This window comes from Arachis stenosperma, chromosome 6 (genome assembly GCF_014773155.1).
Source record: "Arachis stenosperma cultivar V10309 chromosome 6, arast.V10309.gnm1.PFL2, whole genome shotgun sequence".
Taxonomy (NCBI): domain Eukaryota; kingdom Viridiplantae; phylum Streptophyta; class Magnoliopsida; order Fabales; family Fabaceae; genus Arachis; species Arachis stenosperma.
In genome coordinates this window covers 143,867,268-143,888,475 of record NC_080382.1, presented here as the reverse complement: position 1 = coordinate 143,888,475, position 21,208 = coordinate 143,867,268, and the positions used below count along the sequence as shown (strand labels likewise).

At 30.2% G+C, this 21,208-nt stretch overlaps 1 protein-coding gene across 1 annotated transcript; it reads left to right on the top strand.

Annotated features, from left to right (window-relative positions):
- Positions 1 to 14,654: 14,654 nt before the first annotated feature.
- Positions 14,655 to 17,488, top strand: LOC130935808 (U-box domain-containing protein 4-like). Its single transcript, XM_057865712.1, has 3 exons — positions 14,655 to 15,515; positions 15,751 to 16,077; positions 17,223 to 17,488. Exons 1-3 carry the CDS (start codon positions 14,856 to 14,858, stop codon positions 17,298 to 17,300), a joined length of 1,065 nt encoding a protein of 354 aa, XP_057721695.1. The 5' UTR covers positions 14,655 to 14,855; the 3' UTR covers positions 17,301 to 17,488.
- The last annotated feature ends 3,720 nt before the right edge of the window (positions 17,489 to 21,208 follow it).

Here is a 21,208-nt window from a genome sequence, read left to right as displayed (position 1 = left end):
TATGCACGTGATTGGCATGTGATGCACAGTCTCTTTTTTTTTTTAAATAAAAGATTAGGATAATTTATATCAATAAATTTATTGGAAATTAATTTTGTGTAAATTGGAGAAACAGTGGATCATTTTTATATTCAAGTTAAATCTTTTGGTAAATCTAATCCTTATTTGTATAAAATATAGATATTAAATCAAATAAGTTTAATTTAATTTATTATAGTACGTATTACGAAATATAAAAAAAAAATACAAACGTTTTTTAGATGTATTCAATTTTTTATGATAAGATATTCTTTTTTTATAATTAAATTATGTATAATAAACGTTTGTATTCTTTTTTTATTTTTTTTTTAAATTGAGCTTATCTGATTCAATTTGTATAAATCTATTTAAGGTAGATATGTAATCAATTTTTATTTATATTTGTGTAAAATTAATCTTCAATTAATTTATTAATATAAATTACCCAAAAGATTATATATTAATCTTATTTTTATATTTTAATATATTTTATTTAAATAATATATATGAATATAGTTTTTTTTTAACTTCCTTAATATTTGTGTTTGGTTCACTATGCTCCACGGTCATGGAATTGTCTTTGTTGATGAATTTGTCTTAATTTTGTAAGAATATTGCTTAGCATAGGAAATGGATATTGAATTCAATTAAAAAAATAATAGTGAAATAATATTCAATTTTGTATTTGTAAATGAGTTGATTTGAGATCTCGTACGCTAACAATAAAATAATATGAATTTAAGTCTTATATTTCATCTAAAAAAATTATAAGAAGTTACTTTCATATGATATTTTATATTTGAACTCTCAGTTAAATTATTAGTATTTCTGTCCCATAATAAAAAAACAAATTATATAATTTCAATACATGAATAATGAAGACAAAATCTAAAACGAGTTAATTTAATGATAATAAGATTAATTTTAGACAAATTCTATTTAATATAAATAAAATAACTTTTAAGAAGTTGACTAATATTGATTGAAAAGATTGGTTCTCTAACACTATTCTTATTATACTTTGCATAAGACATACTAATAAAATTCCGCTATAAAACGCACAGGTTTTTGTTCATTACATCTTAAATTGAAAATCTATCTATAATTAAAAGAAAATATGATGAGCTAGTTCTTGAAAGGGCGAGACAAGAAAAAGAATAGAAAGAGAAATGGGTTTTAGTTCAATTATTTGATGGGACTGATGTACGGAATTTCCAAATGGCTTATCCACTTGGGCATCACTCATTTTGTTGCTCTGCTATTGCCACAAATAAGTATTTTGTTCTTCAATTTCTCCTCAATAGGATCTTGTAATATCATTGGCCCACATAATTATTCGTGGGCCTGGTCCACTTTTATGTCTTCAATTTTTAATTCTCACCAACATTTTTTTTCAAGTAGAGAATTACAAAGGAATATGACTCCATTAATTAGTTCATTTGTTGGCTTCAATAAGCGTCAGGTTGCTAATGAACCTTAACTCACATGGCATATCTCCTCTTTTTTATTTTAAAGGTCTAGAATTCAAACCCTAGAGAATATAATTGAAGGAAAATATGATAAAATGTGTGAGAAGTGTATGGGTGTATTGTGTATTAATCAAGTTGAATTGGTCTACCAAAATTTTAAATGATCTTTTATAGGTACAACTTAATTTTAAATTTTTTATAGTCAATTTTAACAACATTTAAATTTTTTATGGTTAATTTTAGTATTTTAATCTTTCTAATAATAATTAAGATATTTTTATTTTTTTATCAGATTTTATCCAGGTTGAGTTCTTGATAATCAGATTCGAATGCTAATGGTTCAATTAGCACAAAAAAAAAAGCAATTTAAAACCTAAAATATATATGAAATTAGCTCACCCAAAATATTGGTGTTAAAAAGTTGTGGAACATTAATTTAATATTTTATATTGACTCAAATTTATTTTAAGCTAGTTTAGAAGATGAATATAAGAGCAGAATACTTTGAAATGAATTTTAGTTTTTTATATATAAAACAGCAAGTGTCATAAATTTAATAAAATCAAATGTCAATATTTTTATAGCAAAACAGTTCCATAGAAGTTTCAATCACCAAATTTATGTTTCATAACTCTTTTGAAGACTTGTTTGAGACTTTTTAGAAAGTGGCAAAATGAGTGCAATTTGACTGAAAAGTTGTTAAGTTCACTGCATTATAATAATCCTTTTGTAAATATCCAAATCTATTCAATGTCACTGTTTATTTGGGTTCAGCATCTTTTTTGTGGAATTTTTTTTTAAGGATACATATTTGTTCCGGGGCTTATCTAGAACCGGATGGTGGTTGTGCTTGTTTGTGAGGCCCAAGTGCTAGAGGAAGGTGGTCTCCGATTTGGTTTACGTCTAGGAGCCGCCTCCGAGTTGTGTATGTGAAAGAATGGGGGGTGGTACCTGCAAAGACACTCCGATGTCTAAGTCAGCAAGGACGTAAGCAGGTCTAGAGAGTATTGGGCTTAGAGATACGTGAGGGATGTCAGTGTATTTATAATGGTGAACCCATAACCACCGTTGGAGTAGTTCCGCCTTTTAAGGGGAATAACCGTCCCTTTATCTTAGGGAAGTTGAGATATTACTCCTGGAAGTGGTTAGAGAGATTTTAGGGGCAGTTATCCTCTTGAGTGAGGGTTTATCTGTCAGCTAATCCCTCGCCCCCGACTTCTTTAGAGCAAGTCGTGGTTAGCACCGACTTCGTAGATTGAAGGTCGGTGTAAGGTGAGGCTCAATCCTTTGGATTGGGCCTTTCGTTGGATCCTGGACCTTATTATTGGATCAGGGTATGAACAATATTAAAGTTATTAATTTAACTTTTTTATAAAAATGTAAAATTTTAATTCCTAATGTATTTATTAAATAATTTTTTTTTTAAATCAGTGGGGTTGTAGTCCTAAACCAAATGATACTCTCAAATATTAAAATTCAGATGCCACAATTTGAAACTATGAAAAAGGACAATGTTTTTGACTTGTTAATTGTTATCTAATTTTTAATTGATTAATTTATATTTGACCTAATATCAACAACTCAGTAAGTGTTGAAAATTGTTAGCGGGCTCCAATGGGAGTAAATAAACTAAATATTAGACTACGAACTTGTCAACTTTCTTTTAAAATCATTAATTTATCAGTTTATAAGAATCAACCTTTTTCTTGTTGGAGAAATTATAGTAGTTCTTGTTGTTCTATATTTGTCCATTAACTCTTGCAATTAATTAAAAAATGCGTTTTAGTTATAAAAGATCAATCAAATGACCAATGACTTCATAGAGAAATTAAAAAAGAAATAACCTTTTGAAGTAATAGAACATGATAGATATATAAACATCCATAATTTATAAAGATCATATCTCTTATTGCAAATGAATAGAATCATGTTCTTGTTATCTTCAAATTATGATAAACTTTAAAGTAGTTTTTAAAGTTGTACTCGAATCTCAAAGTAATTCTTAAAGTTAAGAATTATTTAATTTTATTTTCGAACTTATACTCCAAGACTCGTATTAGTCCCTAATATATTTTTTGTTCATTGAAACACTAAAACGATGTTGTTTTATATTTATAAAATAAAAAATGAGTTGAAAAAGGAAAAAAGAAAGAGAAAAGAAAAGGGTCTCAGGTTGAAAAAGGAGAAGAATTGGGGAAGGAAAAAGAAAAGGAGAGACTCGGAAAAGGACAGGAGCTTTCGCGTATTTTTTTTTAAAATAAATACAAAATAACATTATTTTCAATATTCTGATGAACGAAAAGTGTTTTAAGAACTAATATAAGTTTCGGAACATAAGTTTGAGGACAAAATTGAATAACTATTATTTCAATAACCACTCTAAAATTTGAATGTAACTTCAGATATTACTTTTAGATTTAGCTCATCAAATAACGAATGACTTCATAAAAAAATTAAAAAAGAAATAACCTTTTTGAAGTAATGAAACATGGTGGATATATAAACACACATAATTTATAAAGATCATACCTCTTATTGCAAATTGACGGAATCATGTTCTCTATTATCTTCAAATTATGATAACCTATGATAACCGAAATTCCATAAACTATTTTATTTCAATAAAAGTAGTTTTTAGTTATTATATATAATCTAAACTCCTTTTTAGGTGGGTATCGAATGCTTGTCCTAGCTTCTTAAGAATCGGATATTTTATATATATGTTGATCTTTAAATAAATTCTGGCTATCAGTTTTTTATTTTTTTTTGGATGAAACATTTAGTAATTAAGTAATAGTATCTTCTCTATTTTTGTTTTTGCCAAACCAAATTTTTTTCTGGGCTGGCCCATGATTAGAGCTAGGGATCGGTTCAATAGTAGTCTAAAAATAATTAGGATATACATGCAACTTATTGGCCAGCGGCAAATCCTTAAATGGAGCTCAGTACCGCGATGAATTAGTCCTTGACCTGTTGGGTTGGGGGATACCGTGAAAACCAAAAAAATAATTAGGATATACATATAATGATAAAAAGTTAAGAACATTGGCTTAGGAAAAAAAAAGAGATAACACTATGATTTTGGGTCGTTATTGGATACACGCAAACAAAATAAGGCTTCGAACTCGGTGAATGATTCCTTGTGCTTTGTTTTTATTTTTGAGCGAAAAAAAAAAATATTTTATTTGTGTTTTAGTGACAAATTTTTGTTTACTTATTTCTCAGCGTTTATTCATCCAAATCTGATAAAGATGTTTTGACCTTTGCAGACTAAGATTAATATCAAAGCAAACACATACATATCATTCAAATAAATAATCAAAGTTCTATTTTTTTTTTAAATAAGAGTAGTCATATAAATATATAGATTGTATAGTTTATTTGAAGAATTTTAAGTGTACCAGATATATTATATATCGGGTTCTAATAATTTTAATGGTTGATCTTAATTATAAAAAATATATATAATATATATTAATTAAAATCAACTATTAAGATTATTGGAACACTGTGTTTCGGGTATATTTAAAAAAATTTCTAACTTATTATATACATTATTTTTTTGAAATAAGAAGCGCTCAACACAATAAGGTGGAGCAAACAGATCCAGAAGCAAAAGAAAATCTCAAAATACAAACATTACTAACAATCTCAAAAGTGATACCAATCCCTCATCATCTTCGGCATTGTTATCAACAACCAAAGGGAGCATCACCAAGCCACTCGTCAAAGAGCATAAAAGATCTGTTGATGATTTTCACTATACTTGAGCCATGGTTATTAAACACTCTATCATTTCTCTCTAGCCAAATTGCCCACACTACAGCAAAGAATCCAATTAACAATCTCTTTCTCTCAAGCTTTCTATGTATAGCATGCGTCCAGCTCTCAAAGTGTTGCTTCAATGTACCTGGTATGATCTATGATCTTCCGAGGGCGAACAACCACGCACACCACACCTGCCAAGTGAGCTTGCAACCAATAAACAGATGAAAAGTAGACTCAACAGACTTACAGCACAGCACACAGATATTATCCACCTGATCAATAACACCTAGTCTGGACAGTCTCTCTTTAGTATGGACCCTATCAATCAACACAAACCATGTAAACAGTTCGACCCTGTGTGGGACAAAGCCCTTCCAAATAGCGCTAGTGAAGCTATAGCTAGTTATTTCTTTCGGGAGAACTGCTTCCTGCATCACCCGCACAAAGGAGTTAGTCGAGAAAATACCAGTTTTATCAAATTTCCAAAAGACCCTATCTTCTTTTTCAGTTGTTAGTTTCACTGACAGTAAGAGCTGATGGAGTTGGTTCAACAGTTCCAGCTCCCATTAAAATAACAGTTGTTATTATATACATGATTATTTCAACCGCTTATCGCTTTAGCAAAAATTTAATCGATTTGATAATGAATGAAAAAAGAAAAAGTAAAAGTGAGATAAGTCAATATATTTATGTGGAGTTTTTAATCACATTATTTGATGTGGATTTAGGTAGTATCAACTTTAATTTTTTGAAGGCGATTTAGAAGCTAACTGGCATTTTCAAATTTCCATTTTCTTGTAGAGACTAAACACGGTATTTGATTTGATCCATCCTTCTTTCTTTGACAAAGTTCAAAAGCTTAGTGTTAAATAAAGGGGTAAGTACGATTTTGGTCCTTTAAGTTTAGTGCCAGAATCGAATTCGTCCTTTTTGTTATTTTGCTATTAAAGTCGTCCTTAATGTTTTTTTCGTATTAAAATCGTCCTTTTTATTTTTTTTGGACAAAAATACCCTCACCACTACCAACACAATTACCTCCTCCACCACCACCACCACCAACACTAACACCACCGCCACAACCTCCACCAACACCACCACCAGCACCATGACCACCACCAACAGCACCACCACAACCTCCCCCTCCCCGCCCCCGCCTCCCCTTCCCCTTCCCCCCACCCCGACCCCCCCCCCCCCCACCACCACCAACGCCGCCGCCATCCCCTCCCCCCTTTCCCCTTCCCCCTCCTCGCCTCCCCTTCCCCCCACCCCCACCCCGCGCGTCTTCCCTTCCCCCCACCCCGCGTCCCCTCCCCCTCCCGACCTCCCCTTCACCACCACCCCCACCCTGCACCCTCACCGCCACCCCCCACAACTCACTGCACCGCCACACCCACCCACTCCCACCTCCACGCCCTCCCCGACACCGCACCTTCACCGCCACCCCACACAATCCCAACATCCCCGCCTTCACTCCCATCTCCACCCTCCCACCCCCGCCCCTACCGTGCACCCTTACCACCACCACCACCACCCCATCCCGCACCCTCACCCTCAACGCCACCCCTACAACCCACGGCACCACCACAACCCATCCCACTCCTCCACCCCCACCCTCACCGCCACCCCCCATCGCCAGTCCCGCCTCCCCTTCCCCCCACCCCCACCCCGCGCGTCTTCCCTTCCCCCAACCCCACCCCTCCCCCTCCCCCTCCCCCTCCCCTCCCCGCCTCCCTTCCCCTACCCCCAAACAGAAACAGAGAAACACAAAGCCAGAAAAACATAGAAACAGAGAAACAGAAACAAACAAACACAGAGAAACAGAAATTCAAAGCACAAAGAAGAGATCTGGTTCGAAGAAAGGCAGCGGCTGCAACGGCGGAACGGCGAGACTGCGGCGGCGGCTTCTCTTCTCCCTTCATCGTCATCATCATCAGAGTTCTGGAGGAGGCGGCGGCGACGATGAGGTCACGGCGGCGACGACGACGGAGGCTCCCTGGCGCCGTCCCCCTCCCCCCCTCCCCCTCCCCCCCTTCCCCTTCCCTTTCCCTTTCCCCCAACGCGTTTTTACGCGTTTTCTTTTTTTTTTAATTTTATAATTTTTATTATTAAAATAGAATAGGGGTAGTTTAGGAATAAAACAAAAAATTTTATTGAAAAGGACGATTTTAATACGAAAAAAAACATTAAGAACGACTTTAATGGCAAAATAACAAGAGGGACGAATTCGATTCTGGCACTAAACTTAAGGGACCAAAATCGTACTTACCCCTTAAATAAACTATGTTGTACTGTTATTAAGAAAGTCAAGACAAGTCTATGTAGGTTTTCAAATTTGAATACAAACATGACAGATCCGTGTAAATTAAAATATTCTCCCGATGTTATCAAATAATTATATGATTTCACTTTTCTTGTGATTTTAAAAAAATCGAAAATATTAAGGTTATAAGAAAATAAAATCAATTTTATAAAATTACACTTAATATAAATTTAATTATCTTTCTTCTCATTGGCTACTACTTTACTCTCAACGACGCCTCTTTTTTATTTATTATCATTTTTCTAATGGTTTCATAAGAAATATTTTAAATTTGGCTCTCATAGAAAGTAGAAATTAATAGGAAAAGTTATGTTACTTCATAATATAAATTGACCACTATGTAATTGATCAATTAGAAGAAAAATAAGTAAATATTAAAAATCATATATGTTCATTCACATAAAAGATAACGCGATTTTTAATAAAATATAGATGACATAACTCACAATTTTATTTTGAGACCACACAATTCTTAAGTTAAAAATTTTGTCAAATTCTAACACAATTTTTTTTTATTTTTATTTTTTTAAAATTCATTCACGGCTGGTGATCCGATAAAGAAGAACCATTGTCAGAAATACCACAGTAAGAAGAAAAAATAAGAGTGGTACGAAGACTTTTTAAAAAATAAAAATATAGTATATAGTGCGAGTAAAGAAAAAAAAAAGTGATTGTAGTTAGCTTTTTTATTATATAGAATTCTGTGTGAGAATAATTTTAAAAGAAACCTCTACATATATTATAAATAAAATTGGTATAAAATTAATTTTTATTAAATAATTATTTAATATTAATGATAATTATTATAATATTAATAAATAATAAATAAAATAAATATTTATTATTTTTAATTAATTTATTTTAATTATCAAATATTTCTGTATAATTATACGATAAAAATTCAGGTGCAGTCGACTTCACATGAAGTTAATAGTTGAGAGTCGTTAGATGAAAATTTAGTCAAATCAGTCAAATCATCTAACGGCTCTCAACTATCAACTTTAAGTGAAATTGACTGTACTTGAGTTTCCACCAAATTATATACGTACATTTTTCCTTTTTATCTGAAGTTCCACGTTTTACACAAGGTGCAAATCTACATGGATCACATGCCAAAAATTAAAGACCAATTTTTCGTCACCTTTGCTCTAACTTAGAAATCAATTCATTCATAATAATAACAGGAAACAGTGAATGTGAATGTCGGATTATATTAATTTATGTGCTAGTGAGTCCGCAATAAATTTCCCATTATGAAATGGTGTTTACAGACAGTTATTATTACATGTTTAAGTGACATTTTTTCCCACCTTAATTACACATGTCAAATATGTATCAATTTGGATTCTAAGTGATAATCAAGTGGTCAATTTTGGTGGCTGAGATCATAGTTTGCTGCCCATAATTTTGGCATGATTGTAGTTATTAGTTAAGTCTCACAAAAAATATGAGAAATTATGTGTGAACATATATTGATGTGGTAAAAATTTAGGTGAAGTCGATTTCATGTAAAATTAATATTTAAGAGTTGTTGAATAAAAATTTAGTCAAATCAATTAAATTATCTAATAACTATCACGTATCAATTTCATGTAAAGTCAAATACACATGAAATTTCACCATATATAATAGCGTGTGTTTACAACAACACATATATAATATTAATTACATGATAATAATGATTATAATCACATTATATTATTAATTATGTTACGTATATTACATATATACAAAAATAATCACTAAATTAATTATTTGTATAAAATATATATTGAAATATAGCATAATAAATATTTAAATATATAATTAAATCGATACACTATTATATACAAATATATATAGTAATTGATTTAGTGATTCTTTCTTTAGTTATACACACATATGCGTATAGCATATATATATAAAATTCAATTTTAATGTATTATAAATATGAATTATAAAATAATTTTATACATAAGTTTTTAAATTTGTTTAACTTTAATTTTCTAATTCCGAGTTCGTATATATATTCAAATCATTATTATTATAAATATCATTTTTATTTTAAAATTCTCATATAATAAAATAATAAATATATTTTTCAGCAATAATATTTTATAAAGATGTGATTTTTCTACTCTTTGGGCTCCGGCTAACAAATAGTCAACGCATGTGGTTCATGAATACAAACACTGCTGCAAATGGCTTAAACATTTATCATTAGTTGATGCGACCAAACAACTAACTTTTTATCTAATTCTCTTTCAAGAGTACCTTAGCTTAATGTAAAGCTATTTTCTGATTAAGCTAATAAGTGTGGACTTTTTGTTGCTATGTCACTATTTGTATAATATATAGGAATATTATTTATTTATGTAGAAATAGGAATAATTCTCCTGATGACATTTGATAAATTAATTAATGCAACTATTAACATTTTCTTATTTTATTTTCTCCTAATATATGGGGATTTTATAATTTCCATTTTAATATTACAAAAGGTGTGCGATGTTCTTATTTTGATTTTTCTTTGTGATCACCCTTTAATTTTATTTAATATTGTACTTTGATGGCGTCTCAATACCATTTCAATATGTAAATAAGTGAGATAGTTTAGTTTGTGAGATATTTCTATAGATATGTATGATGGAATGCGAGTTTATTGCATCCTAAAAACTAATTTAAATTAGTTGAGTAGTTAGATTATTCGTCTGTTTAAATAAGTATAAAAAAATTTAAATTCTATCATCTTATATACACAATAATTTATTAACTAACGACATATTTTTAAATAGAATTTAGATTTGTAAAAAAATATTTTTGGCCTGCTAGACTAAGAGATTGTCGTAGAAAAAAAATTTACATTCTAAAAATTTGACCTAATTTTATATTTTTTGATATTAATTTATCTACTATATTAAAAAATTAGTATAGTACACTTAAGATTTAACATATATATTCAATTAGAAAAAAATATGAATTGAGTTGCTATAACTTAACTTCAAAAGTTAAGTTGAAAAATAGAAGAGTTTTGTTTTAATCCTTAGCTTATCACACTTCTATATATATACTTCAATTCAATTTAATAATGATATAGGTTCACATTCGAATACGAGGAAGGTTCATATAAAGATATTACATTGATGGATGAACAAGTATGGTGTTTATGAAAATAAGTGACCTCAATATCTTATCAAAATCTTATCTCGAATAAGCGATTATTGAAAATGGATAACTAACAAGAGTAACTTTCTTATCCAACTTTTACGATCATGAATCAATCTTATTCCTTATTGTCCACGAGGACAATATAAAAGAATCACAATTTATATTCTTTTTAATTTTCAAGTGAATTAACAATTTTAGCTCCTAAAATTTATTTATTTATTTATTTATTTAGTTCTTTTGCGGCTAGCTTATAGGAAACTGTAATTAAATTACTAGCAATTCTAAATTATTGCAACATATATACATAGGTGTGTTATAGGGTTGTCATATTTTACGACAACTATCGTAATTATATTGCACTCACAAAAAAAAATTCATGTAAACAATTTTATTGTATATAATATATAATAAAATTTAATAATATTATTTAATTTATATAGCCAATTCTATCTAATGGAATAAAGTTTTATTATTGTTATTGATGATTTATGTGAAGTGACATTTGGCAAGAGTTAATAGATTATTGTAACCTTAATTATTATGAAAAACTTTTGGACACAAAAAAACTAATTCAAAAGAAAAAATATTAGAAGATTAGTATAATTTATTATTTTTTATTAATAGTTAGTAAATATTATTTAAAAAATGTTCGTCTGTTCTAATGTTCGACGGCTCGGGTTGGTTTGTTGGTGGAGCAGAAATTTGAGAAAATTGGGACCTGAGTGTGAGTTACGGTGTCGGGAGAAGATGCTTGCTCGAATTTACGGAGGGATGATGTGGTGGGACCACATGCAAGGATTTCGATGTTCAAATTAGTATCCATACAAAAGGTAGTGTTTAGGGTTAGAGTAGGTGACGTACCTGTAAGAGGGATAAGTTCCTCCCCTTTTATAGTCCGTATTCGGATGGGATCATTGAGACTAGACCCACCTTCTTAAAAATTTCTACTAGCTGTCCAAATTTTACGTGGATGAGGAGATGAAGACGGGTCACCTCTTAGCTCGGGCCGAGCGATTCGTCGGATCAGCCGCTCATGTCCGGAATAAAAGTATAGACTAAAAATATATCGTTGAATTACTAAACTAAAAAATTAGACTAGTAATTAAAGATGTTAGCAAAAAAATAATAAATTATGTTATGTGCAGAGATTTTCTCATTCAAAAATTAATGGGAAAAAATGTCATGAGTACCAAAGAATCTGATCCTCTTCTTATTCTTTATATCCTATCTTCTTCTACTTCTCCTGAAGAAACCATCTTTGGTAACCTCTTAGGCCCTAAATCAAGTTAACCTAGAAAAGGAGTAAACTAGTTTTCACTTTAGAGTTTAGATTCTATTAACAAGAGAACAATACACACTTTTCGGAACAAATGTATAAATTCAATGGTTCCACTCCACCAGTTTCAAAGTACAATAATGCAGTCATTACCTTTGGCTTGGTTAGAGTCAAAGTCATAGCTTGAACCATAACACTGAATATTACTTCCATGATTGTTCAAGGACTGAGGGTGTCCATTATTTTCTTTAACTGATTAATATAAAACTATAGGAAAGTTATCAGATGTACCTAGAAACATCGGTGTTCCAGTTGTTTTAACCGTTGATTTTAATTAATATATATTATATATTTTTTTTATAATTTAGATCGACGGTTAAAACAACTGGAACACCGATATTCCCGGTACACCTGATAACCTTCCAAAACTATAAGATGTGAAATAATTATATATTTTACTCCGAGTTAAAACTCTAAATTATTTACCATGCTCATATTCAATGTTACTCTGTCAACTTTAAAGCTATTTTAGCCAAAAAAAAAAAAAGATTTGGCCATGTATGTCAACTATATAAACGGGTAAGAGAAATCAATATCACTGTCACTCTATCACATCCCTGCCATATTTTATTGTTAGGAATTAATAGAACATAAAATATTTCAAAAGATATATTCAAAGTGGTTAACTGTTACATACACAGATACACTTAGGATTTAATGGAATTTATGTATGTGCACGTGTGATGGAGAATAATTCTATATTCTTATTTTTATTTTGAACACAAAAATACATGAATAATAAATTAAAATATTTATTTAGTTATACAAATATAGACTTAAGTTATGTATACGAAGTTATTGTATTTTTGTATTTTTTAAAATAGAAAATATAGGTCTCTATTTATTATTTTTCATTTTTTATTTTTGTATAAGAAAAATTCAAACACAAGTTACACAACCATAAGAAGAATATGGATACTTTAATGGTTGACCAATTTTGCCTTGTGGGATGGAGGTGTTAAATGAAAATTCCTAACAAATGAGCCTATTGAAATTTGAAAAGGTGATAAATAAAAATTCTAGTTGTTCGTAAGTTAAGATAGAGAGATTCACAAGTAATAAAATAAAATTTTATCTAGTGTCATTGAACCATGAATAATGTTGAAATATATAAAATTAATTTGATTGAAATCTAAAAAATAAAATAAAAATATTTTTAAAAATGTCCTTTTTTTTTATTTGTAAAATTAAAACTCAAAGGATACAAGTATCATTTTACCATCAATTATGGTTGATATTAGTATCTCATATGTTAACTTTTTTTTTTAGTTATTCAGTATTTTATCTAATAAAGACTAATTCGTTATGAATTTAAATTTTATTTAAGAGTTTGTTATTGACTAATAAATTACTATATATATAAGATGGGATTAGAATCTTACTGGCTACTCAACCAATCCAAGTTAGTTAGTACAATATATATAATTTAATGAAAAAAATTGAAAAAAAAAATTAAATATACTTTTTTTATTTAATTTGATTTTTCTAGTTAAATCAATAATAAAGATTAAAAAAATTGTATGAACAATAACTCAATAAGTAGCAAAAATTCCGTAAAAAAGATAACAATACATTAGAGAACATTAAAAAAACTCTAAAAACATAATATCTATAATATGAAAAAAAATAATAAAAAATTGATAAAAATAATTAAAACTTGATAGAAAATACTAAAATTATTATATAAAAAAGAAAAAAGTTAAAAGATCACGAAAAGATAGCAAATACGGGAGTACTGAAAAGAAAAAACACACTATTAAAAGATTATATTTCTTAAGACCTTTACTTGAATTGGAAATTTAATTACGTCGAATATTCAATTACACACACGTATCTAAACACTTCTGCACTTGTGAAATCTTCGTACCTTACTCTTATAGGAATTGATCTTCTCGAAAATTTTGTTCAATAAAAAAATTTAAACATAATCTCTAATCGTTTGAATTTTTTTATATTTTTTAATTTTATTTATAAAATTAATAATGATCACATTTTATTTTTTAAAATAAAAAAATTTAAGAAAATACATTTTCTGTTCTCTTATATATATATATATATAGCTTTCTCTTTTAATTTTTTATATTATCAAATAAATTTAAAAAGATCTTTGAGATTTCTTTTTAGTATATTTTTTTATTTAATTTAATTTTTTTAATTGAATCAATAGTTAATATTATAAAATAATATAATACACTCTAATTCAAGAATCAAAAATAAAAATTATACAACGAAAAAAAAAACATACAAAAAATATATATATAAAAAATTATATTAATAAAAGAGATTACGAATTTGTATAAACAATAAGTACTGAAAATTCTGTAAAAAATAACAGTACATTCAAAAACACTAAAAAACTCTTAAAAAAATAATATTTATAATATGAACAAAAAACCTATATAAAAAAATTGATTGAAAAAAAATGACTACTAAACATTATATTATAATAAAACAAAAAAATCACAAATATCAGAATACTAAAAATAGGAAACACAGCTCATAGAACACTGATCCTTTTAGGAGCACATTCAAGACCCTCCCACGTGCTTGCTTGCATTGAAATTTAGTCTCTCCCCGAATATTCAATATGCACACGTGTTATCTCCTCGCTCAAATACTTCCTTACACTTGTAAAATCTCCATAGGTTGGTCTCTCATATATTTGTAGCTTCTCTCTTGCCCTTCTTTATTCTATCACAAAACAAACCAATTTAAAAGAAAATTCAATAACTCTGAATCCCTGGTCCAACTTAATCGATTATACTCATTACCCAAAATCGGTGCCATAACACGCACCATGGGGACCGAGAGCACGACAAATTACTCTTATTTGGGGCGCAGCATAAGCCATCTCACCATCAACGAGGAGTCCTCTTCCTCCGCCTTTAGCGATTGCAACAGCGATAGATCCGGTGAATTCTCCGCTGCCTCTTCTCAGACTCGCCGCCTCCTACTTGCGTGTGCCACCGACAACTCTGACGAATTAATCCGACAGCTCGTGTCTGATCTGGGCTCTAATTCCGTCAATGAGCAAAAACAAGCAGCCATGGAGATCCGCCTCCTTGCGAAGAATAAGCCGGAGAATCGAATTAGAATTGCCGAAGCTGGAGCGATCAAACCGTTAATTTCGCTTATTTCGTCGCAAGACCTTCAACTTCAGGAGTACGGCGTCACAGCTATTCTCAACTTATCCCTATGTGACGAGAATAAAGACGCCATAGCTTCTGCCGGCGCGATTCGATCTCTGGTTCGGGTGCTGAGTTCAGGAAATTCAACAGCGAAGGAGAACGCGGCGTGCGCGCTTCTCCGACTGTCGCAGGTGGATGCTTATAAGCCGGCAATAGGAAGGGCGGGCGCGATTCCGCCGCTTGTAAAGCTTTTGGAAACCGGGAGTGGCCGCGGAAAGAAGGACGCGTCAACTGCTCTGTATTCGCTCTGTTCTACTAAAGATAACAAGGTACCATGTGTGAAATTACTGGAATAATCGACCAATTCAATTTGCAATTATTCATGTGTCTAAATTTTTAAAAAAAATGTTTAAGCAATTACAATTTTTGAGATGGAAGTAATATATAAGATCTAGCAGATATTATAAGTAACTATTTCTTAACATAATGTAACTAACTTGAATTGAAGTGTAACTAATTGGTAATGAAATGTTTAACTAACTGTAATTGTTACTATGATGGAAGGTAAGGGCAGTGAAGGCAGGGATAATGAGGGTGCTGGTGGAGTTGATGGCAGACTTGGAGGGAGACATGGTAGACAAATCAGCTTACGTGGCGAGCGTAGTGGTGACAGTAGCGGAGGGAAGGGCTGCGTTTGTGGCAGAAGGGGGGATTCCAGTGCTGGTAGAGATAGTGGAGGTTGGGACGCAGAGGCAAAAAGAAATTGCTGTGGTTATACTTTTGCAGATTTGTGAAGAGAGTGCTGCTTACAGAAAGCTTGTGTTTGACGAAAGCGCCATCCCTCCTTTGGTTGCTTTGTCCCAATCTGGCACCAATCGCGCCAAAGAAAAGGTCAGCAAGAAAAAATTGGCTCTTTATCTTTTTTATGCAAGAAATTAGCCTTGTAAAATTTTGATATTTTATAAAAATTGTGAACTAAATTAAAATACAAAAGTCTGATTTTTGTACTAAAGATTTTTTTTATTTTTTTTAACAAAAAATGAGGAAGTTCAATTCTTAGTAGTACGAAGGTACTCTGAGAGTACAAAAATCGAACCATTATTTGATTTGATGGCAGGACAAAATATCATTAAATTTTGTATTATATGGATATGATAATAAAAAATACAAATAATTTTTATTTAAATTGAATTTTTTGTATTGTTAATAGGTTATAAAAATAAATGGCTAGTTATTTAAACTATTTTCAAGCTAACTATTAGTTATACTTAGTTTTTTTAAAACTATAACAAAAAAAATAAATAAATCAATAAATACATTAATATTTATTAATCTACTTAATTAATTTAAAAGTATGTGCATTTTCTTTGTTTATTTTATCTTATTAGTTATAGATAATGTTGAATTATTTTTGAAACGTGTTATTTTAGAATTTTAATAGCTTCTATTTTTTGAGTTATTATATAATAAATATATTCATATAATATATTATCATTTCTCTGTTTTTCAATTAGAAAATTTATTACATAGATGCATTAGGGATATACGGTAGAGGTTTTATTAAGCAATGTGAAGGAATGGTATGTGACTGCCACGTCAGCTTCCCTTGCAGAGTGGATATCCACCCACTGGTATCTTTCTTCTTTTGTTTCTAAGTGGCCAATTAAAATGGTTTGCTTCGCACCACCAAAATGTAGATATTGTTTGCATCGGAATGCATTACGGTGTGAACATTTCTACACAATCCTGGTTGAGTTTTTGGCTACTATAATATTTTAAGACCGCTATATATGTGGACTTTGCAATTGCATAGTGTCCTTTTCTGTATAGTGCACATAACATTTTGCCAAAAACAACCCACTGTTTTATTCCATTATTCTTTGTTTATAATAAATTATATATTTTTTTTGTTTCATATTAAGATAATCATAGTGAGAGTCAAATAATCTTAATGATATCATTATATATGATTAAACAAGAATGTGAAAGCTAATGTTTGTTCGTTGGTGTGTTCCTCGTTTATGCACGTGAAACAGGCAGAGAAACTGATTGAGCTTCTAAGGCAACCAAGATCCAACAATGGCACTGCTCGTGCGTCAGAAGTGTCACTCTGAAGTGTGAACTATAAACCCCAGCTCCCCCACCATATTCGTGCGTGTTTTAATTGTAGCCACAAAGAGTTAAATCAACGAAAATGGTTAAGGGTGATGGGCCTTACTTGTAAATATCTATGTGACAAAGAAGAAGAACCTCTTGTAAATTTTGTAATACAAAAATAATACGAGCTTAAGTTTAATTTTCCCTCTCAGTCGTACCAATTCTAATTATTCTTCTTTTATTGTTAATTATGACACTCCTAAATTAATCCTTTTGTATTTTCTTTAAAAATAATACCACACATCTAATTAGTCTAATATAAAAAAATTAGTTATAGTTAATATTATTCTAAATTTTATTATTTAATTTAATTAGACTTAATTTATAAAAAAATTCGATGTGTAACGATATTTTTTATTTGAGTCCTTTTGTCTCATATATTTGTCTCGTATATTAAGAGAAAATGAAATTTTAGTTGGTTTTAAAAGTAGAAGCTAAGCAGCAGAAGTCCAAATCAAGTGGTAATGACATTGTTTTTTAATCAAGCTGCACCAATCTTAAACTCCAGCTGAGACTAGAATGAAGTTTAAAATAATCTGAAAGTGTGGATTTGTGAGTGTGTGAGTAGTATAATGATAAAAAAAAAAAAAAAAAGTAGAAGCTAAGAGAAGGAAGGCTAAAAAGAAACATCCAATTTTTCGAATCACACCCATCAGCCGATTAGGTAAGATGAGAGATGGTATCGACACATTAAAATTAGTGCTAAGTTAAAATATATAATACTTTATATAGTTTTAAGATTAGAGTTGTTTATCATTTTTATAAGTACATGGATGGATTATTGGGGTTGTGAGAGAGAGCCACAACATATATAATTGCAACGTGCTGTTTCGTGCATATATAATTACTGAAGATATTTCTGGAAGATTTTTATTTCCTCTTGCTGGTGGATATTAATTTTGTAGCTTTCCCTTTCATTTTCGAACCCCAATGAATTTGAAAGATTATGAGAAGATACACCGAGAAAGAAAAACAAATAAAAAAGTGAAGAGAAGAAGGATGGTTTGAAATGGTTGTTTCCACGTGGTTGGCTAAGAATGTTAAGTAGGGTTAGGAGCGGTGGCAGTCGTAAGCAGCTTTGTTTGTTTTTATGGCTAATAGCGTAATATTTCATCATTTTTATTTTTCTTTTCTCTTTTTGCACACAACATAATGATAATGATAATGATATCGATAATGCACAAAGATTGGGTGAGACCAAGGAGGGAATGACACGTGTTAACATATTCCCGAAGTGATTAGCGGTAAGCGGTGAATAGGATAGTTGTTTGGGAGTGTGGGTCCATGGTTGACGGCGTGTGGACTTGCTTTTTTTAACTCTAGTTTCTCATTGAGGAAAGGCTCCTTTACTGCTTTTATAACTAGTTTTAGGCGATTTACTGAGTTTTACCTGCACCTGATTAAATGAGTTGTATCATACACCTGGTATTTTTTAGTTTGCAGTTTCTCTTGCAAAGTTGCAATCTGGAGGCATAGAATAATAAGTTATTTTATGATCGATGAACAGAATTATAGGTCTTTATTCGATGTAATTATATTGATTTTCGGGTTATGTTACAATAATGCAAGATTATTATACGAGCTAAATTTTAAAATAGTCTTTAAATTTGTAATTGGACATCAAATTTGTCTTTAAATTTAAAATTGTCTCAAATTAATCTCTAAACTTAATATCGGTTGCCCTTAAAATACTTTTCATCCATCGTTTGTCACATTCACATCACTAACCATACGTTAAAGGTAGAGGCTTTCTCAATTTGTCATGTCACATTGTCACTGCTTTTTGCCGGCCTCCATTTTGGGCCGGGCCCCTCTCCCCCCTTCTCCAGCCTAATCTCTCACACCCACAACACTCAAACACGACATAAATAGAGCACAAAGCCTCAACCTTCTATGCCGTCGCCTCTTGCCGGTCTCCATCTCGTTGCCGTGATATCGCTGACCCCTCTACGTCACTGTGTCGTCTTGTTTCTCGTTTTTACTGCTCGTTGCTGCCTCCCTCTCTACTCGTAGTGCTCATTGTCCATCACTCACTAAAACCTCCCTTTCTATTCATTGCTGTCATTGCTCGCACATCTGCACTCTTTTTTTGTCTCATTTTTTCTTTCTATCTTCTTCTGCCTCCCTCTCTTCTTTTCTGGCTCGGTCCTCTCCCTCTGCACGCAGTCAAAGTGAGTTTTTTATTAATTTTTTTAGTTATTCAATTATTGTCGTTTAATGTTTTAGATGATTGTTGCTACTGATTATGTTTTAATGTAGTTACAACAGTTGATTTTTTGTTATTCTTTATTCTATAATTGTTGCACTTTTTTTTTTATTTTTAGCTATTTATTATTGTGGTTATTGCTATTTAGGTTGTTATGTCTGTGTCAGGAACAAGATCGGGATGAATCTTATGAGCATGCGAGAATTAAAGGTAATGTTGTTGTTGTTGTTTCTGCAGTGATTATTGAATTTGGAAAGTGAGAATAGTTGAAGAAGAAAGAAGAAGAAGTCAGCAAAAAAGAGAATTCGGTGAAGATAATTTGGAGATTAGGATTTTAAAAGAAGAAAAAAAGACAAAATTACAAAAATAAAGTTTTTTCATTACGTTAGTTAGCCGTTATAGTTCTAGCGTGATAAGAATCAGTCCAGCTCAATTTTTTTATGACAAGTAATGGATGAAAAGTTTTTCGATGTTAAGTTTATGGACGAGTTCGAGATTCAATAATAAGTTGAGAGACTACTTTAAAATTTAATTATTATCATACTTAAATATAAAATATTTTTTCGGCATTGTTTCTAGACTTATGCTGTACTAACATAAAGGGCTTTAGTATTTTAAAGTCCATAATATATAGGTTGTTAGATAATAATAAAAATACAAGGATTAGGTCTAAAAAACAAAAATACAGGAGCAAAATATTATTTCAACAATTTTTTAGAAAAGTCAAACTAAAGACAATAAATAAATAAATAAAACCAAAGTCGAAAAAGAAAAGACAGGTAAAGGTCAAGTGAAAAATAAATATAAAATATATAAAAAATAAAATAAAATAAAATAAATAAATATAAAATATTTTCAATTTTAATAAATACATGTTATGTTAAATACTCTTATTTAGTCCGAATAATTTTCAGTCAGTGAAATACGACAAGTTAAAAAAAATGAAATAGTTATTTTATTTAATTATTAATTTCAGCTTCCTTGAAAACTTCACAAATTTTATCAATAACAATCTTTTAAATATTTTTGGGGTCAAGCACCTTATGAGAATATCATTATAAAACTTATATGCATAATTTATGAAAATATTATTGTAATACTTATATATATTTAAAAATTAAAAGATTCTTGTTCGAAAAATTCATATGCACATACCTATGATTATATTTATAATAAAAATTTATAAAAAATTTTAAGTATATCAGTATACTAAATTATTGGTATTTTAATATTTTTTAATCGTTGATGTTAATTATATATTTTTTATAATTAAAATTAATAATTAAAAATTATAAAAATACCAATATACCAATACATTTTAAAGTTTTCCAAAGCTTATATTTACATACAAAATATTTGCTACAAATTATAGGAGCAATATTTAATAAAAATTTATATTCATTTTGCGCAGCTTCCTGTATGCACTTCACGTTCTTCATTGATTTTTTAAAATTGTCATTGGTTTTATGTTATTGTTTCACTTTAGTTTCTTACAAAATTTTGGCTTGTTCAAAGCAAAGTGATTTACATGACTAAAACAAAAATCGCAAAATGATTCATTAATAGATTATTTTAGGCCCATCTATTCAGCATAGGGCTTTATAAAAATAATTGTATTTTTAAAGCATTAACTTGTATTATTGATTTTTATTTAAGAAT

Bases quoted from the DNA above. Each gene is read 5' to 3' on its own strand.
- LOC130935808 (XM_057865712.1), top strand. From the start codon at position 14,856: ATGGGGACCGAGAGCACGACAAATTACTCTTATTTGGGGCGCAGCATA. The intron at 15,516-15,750 runs GTACCATGTGTG...CTATGATGGAAG, and splicing joins GTTCTACTAAAGATAACAAG to GTAAGGGCAGTGAAGGCAGG. The intron at 16,078-17,222 runs GTCAGCAAGAAA...CACGTGAAACAG, and splicing joins CCAATCGCGCCAAAGAAAAG to GCAGAGAAACTGATTGAGCT.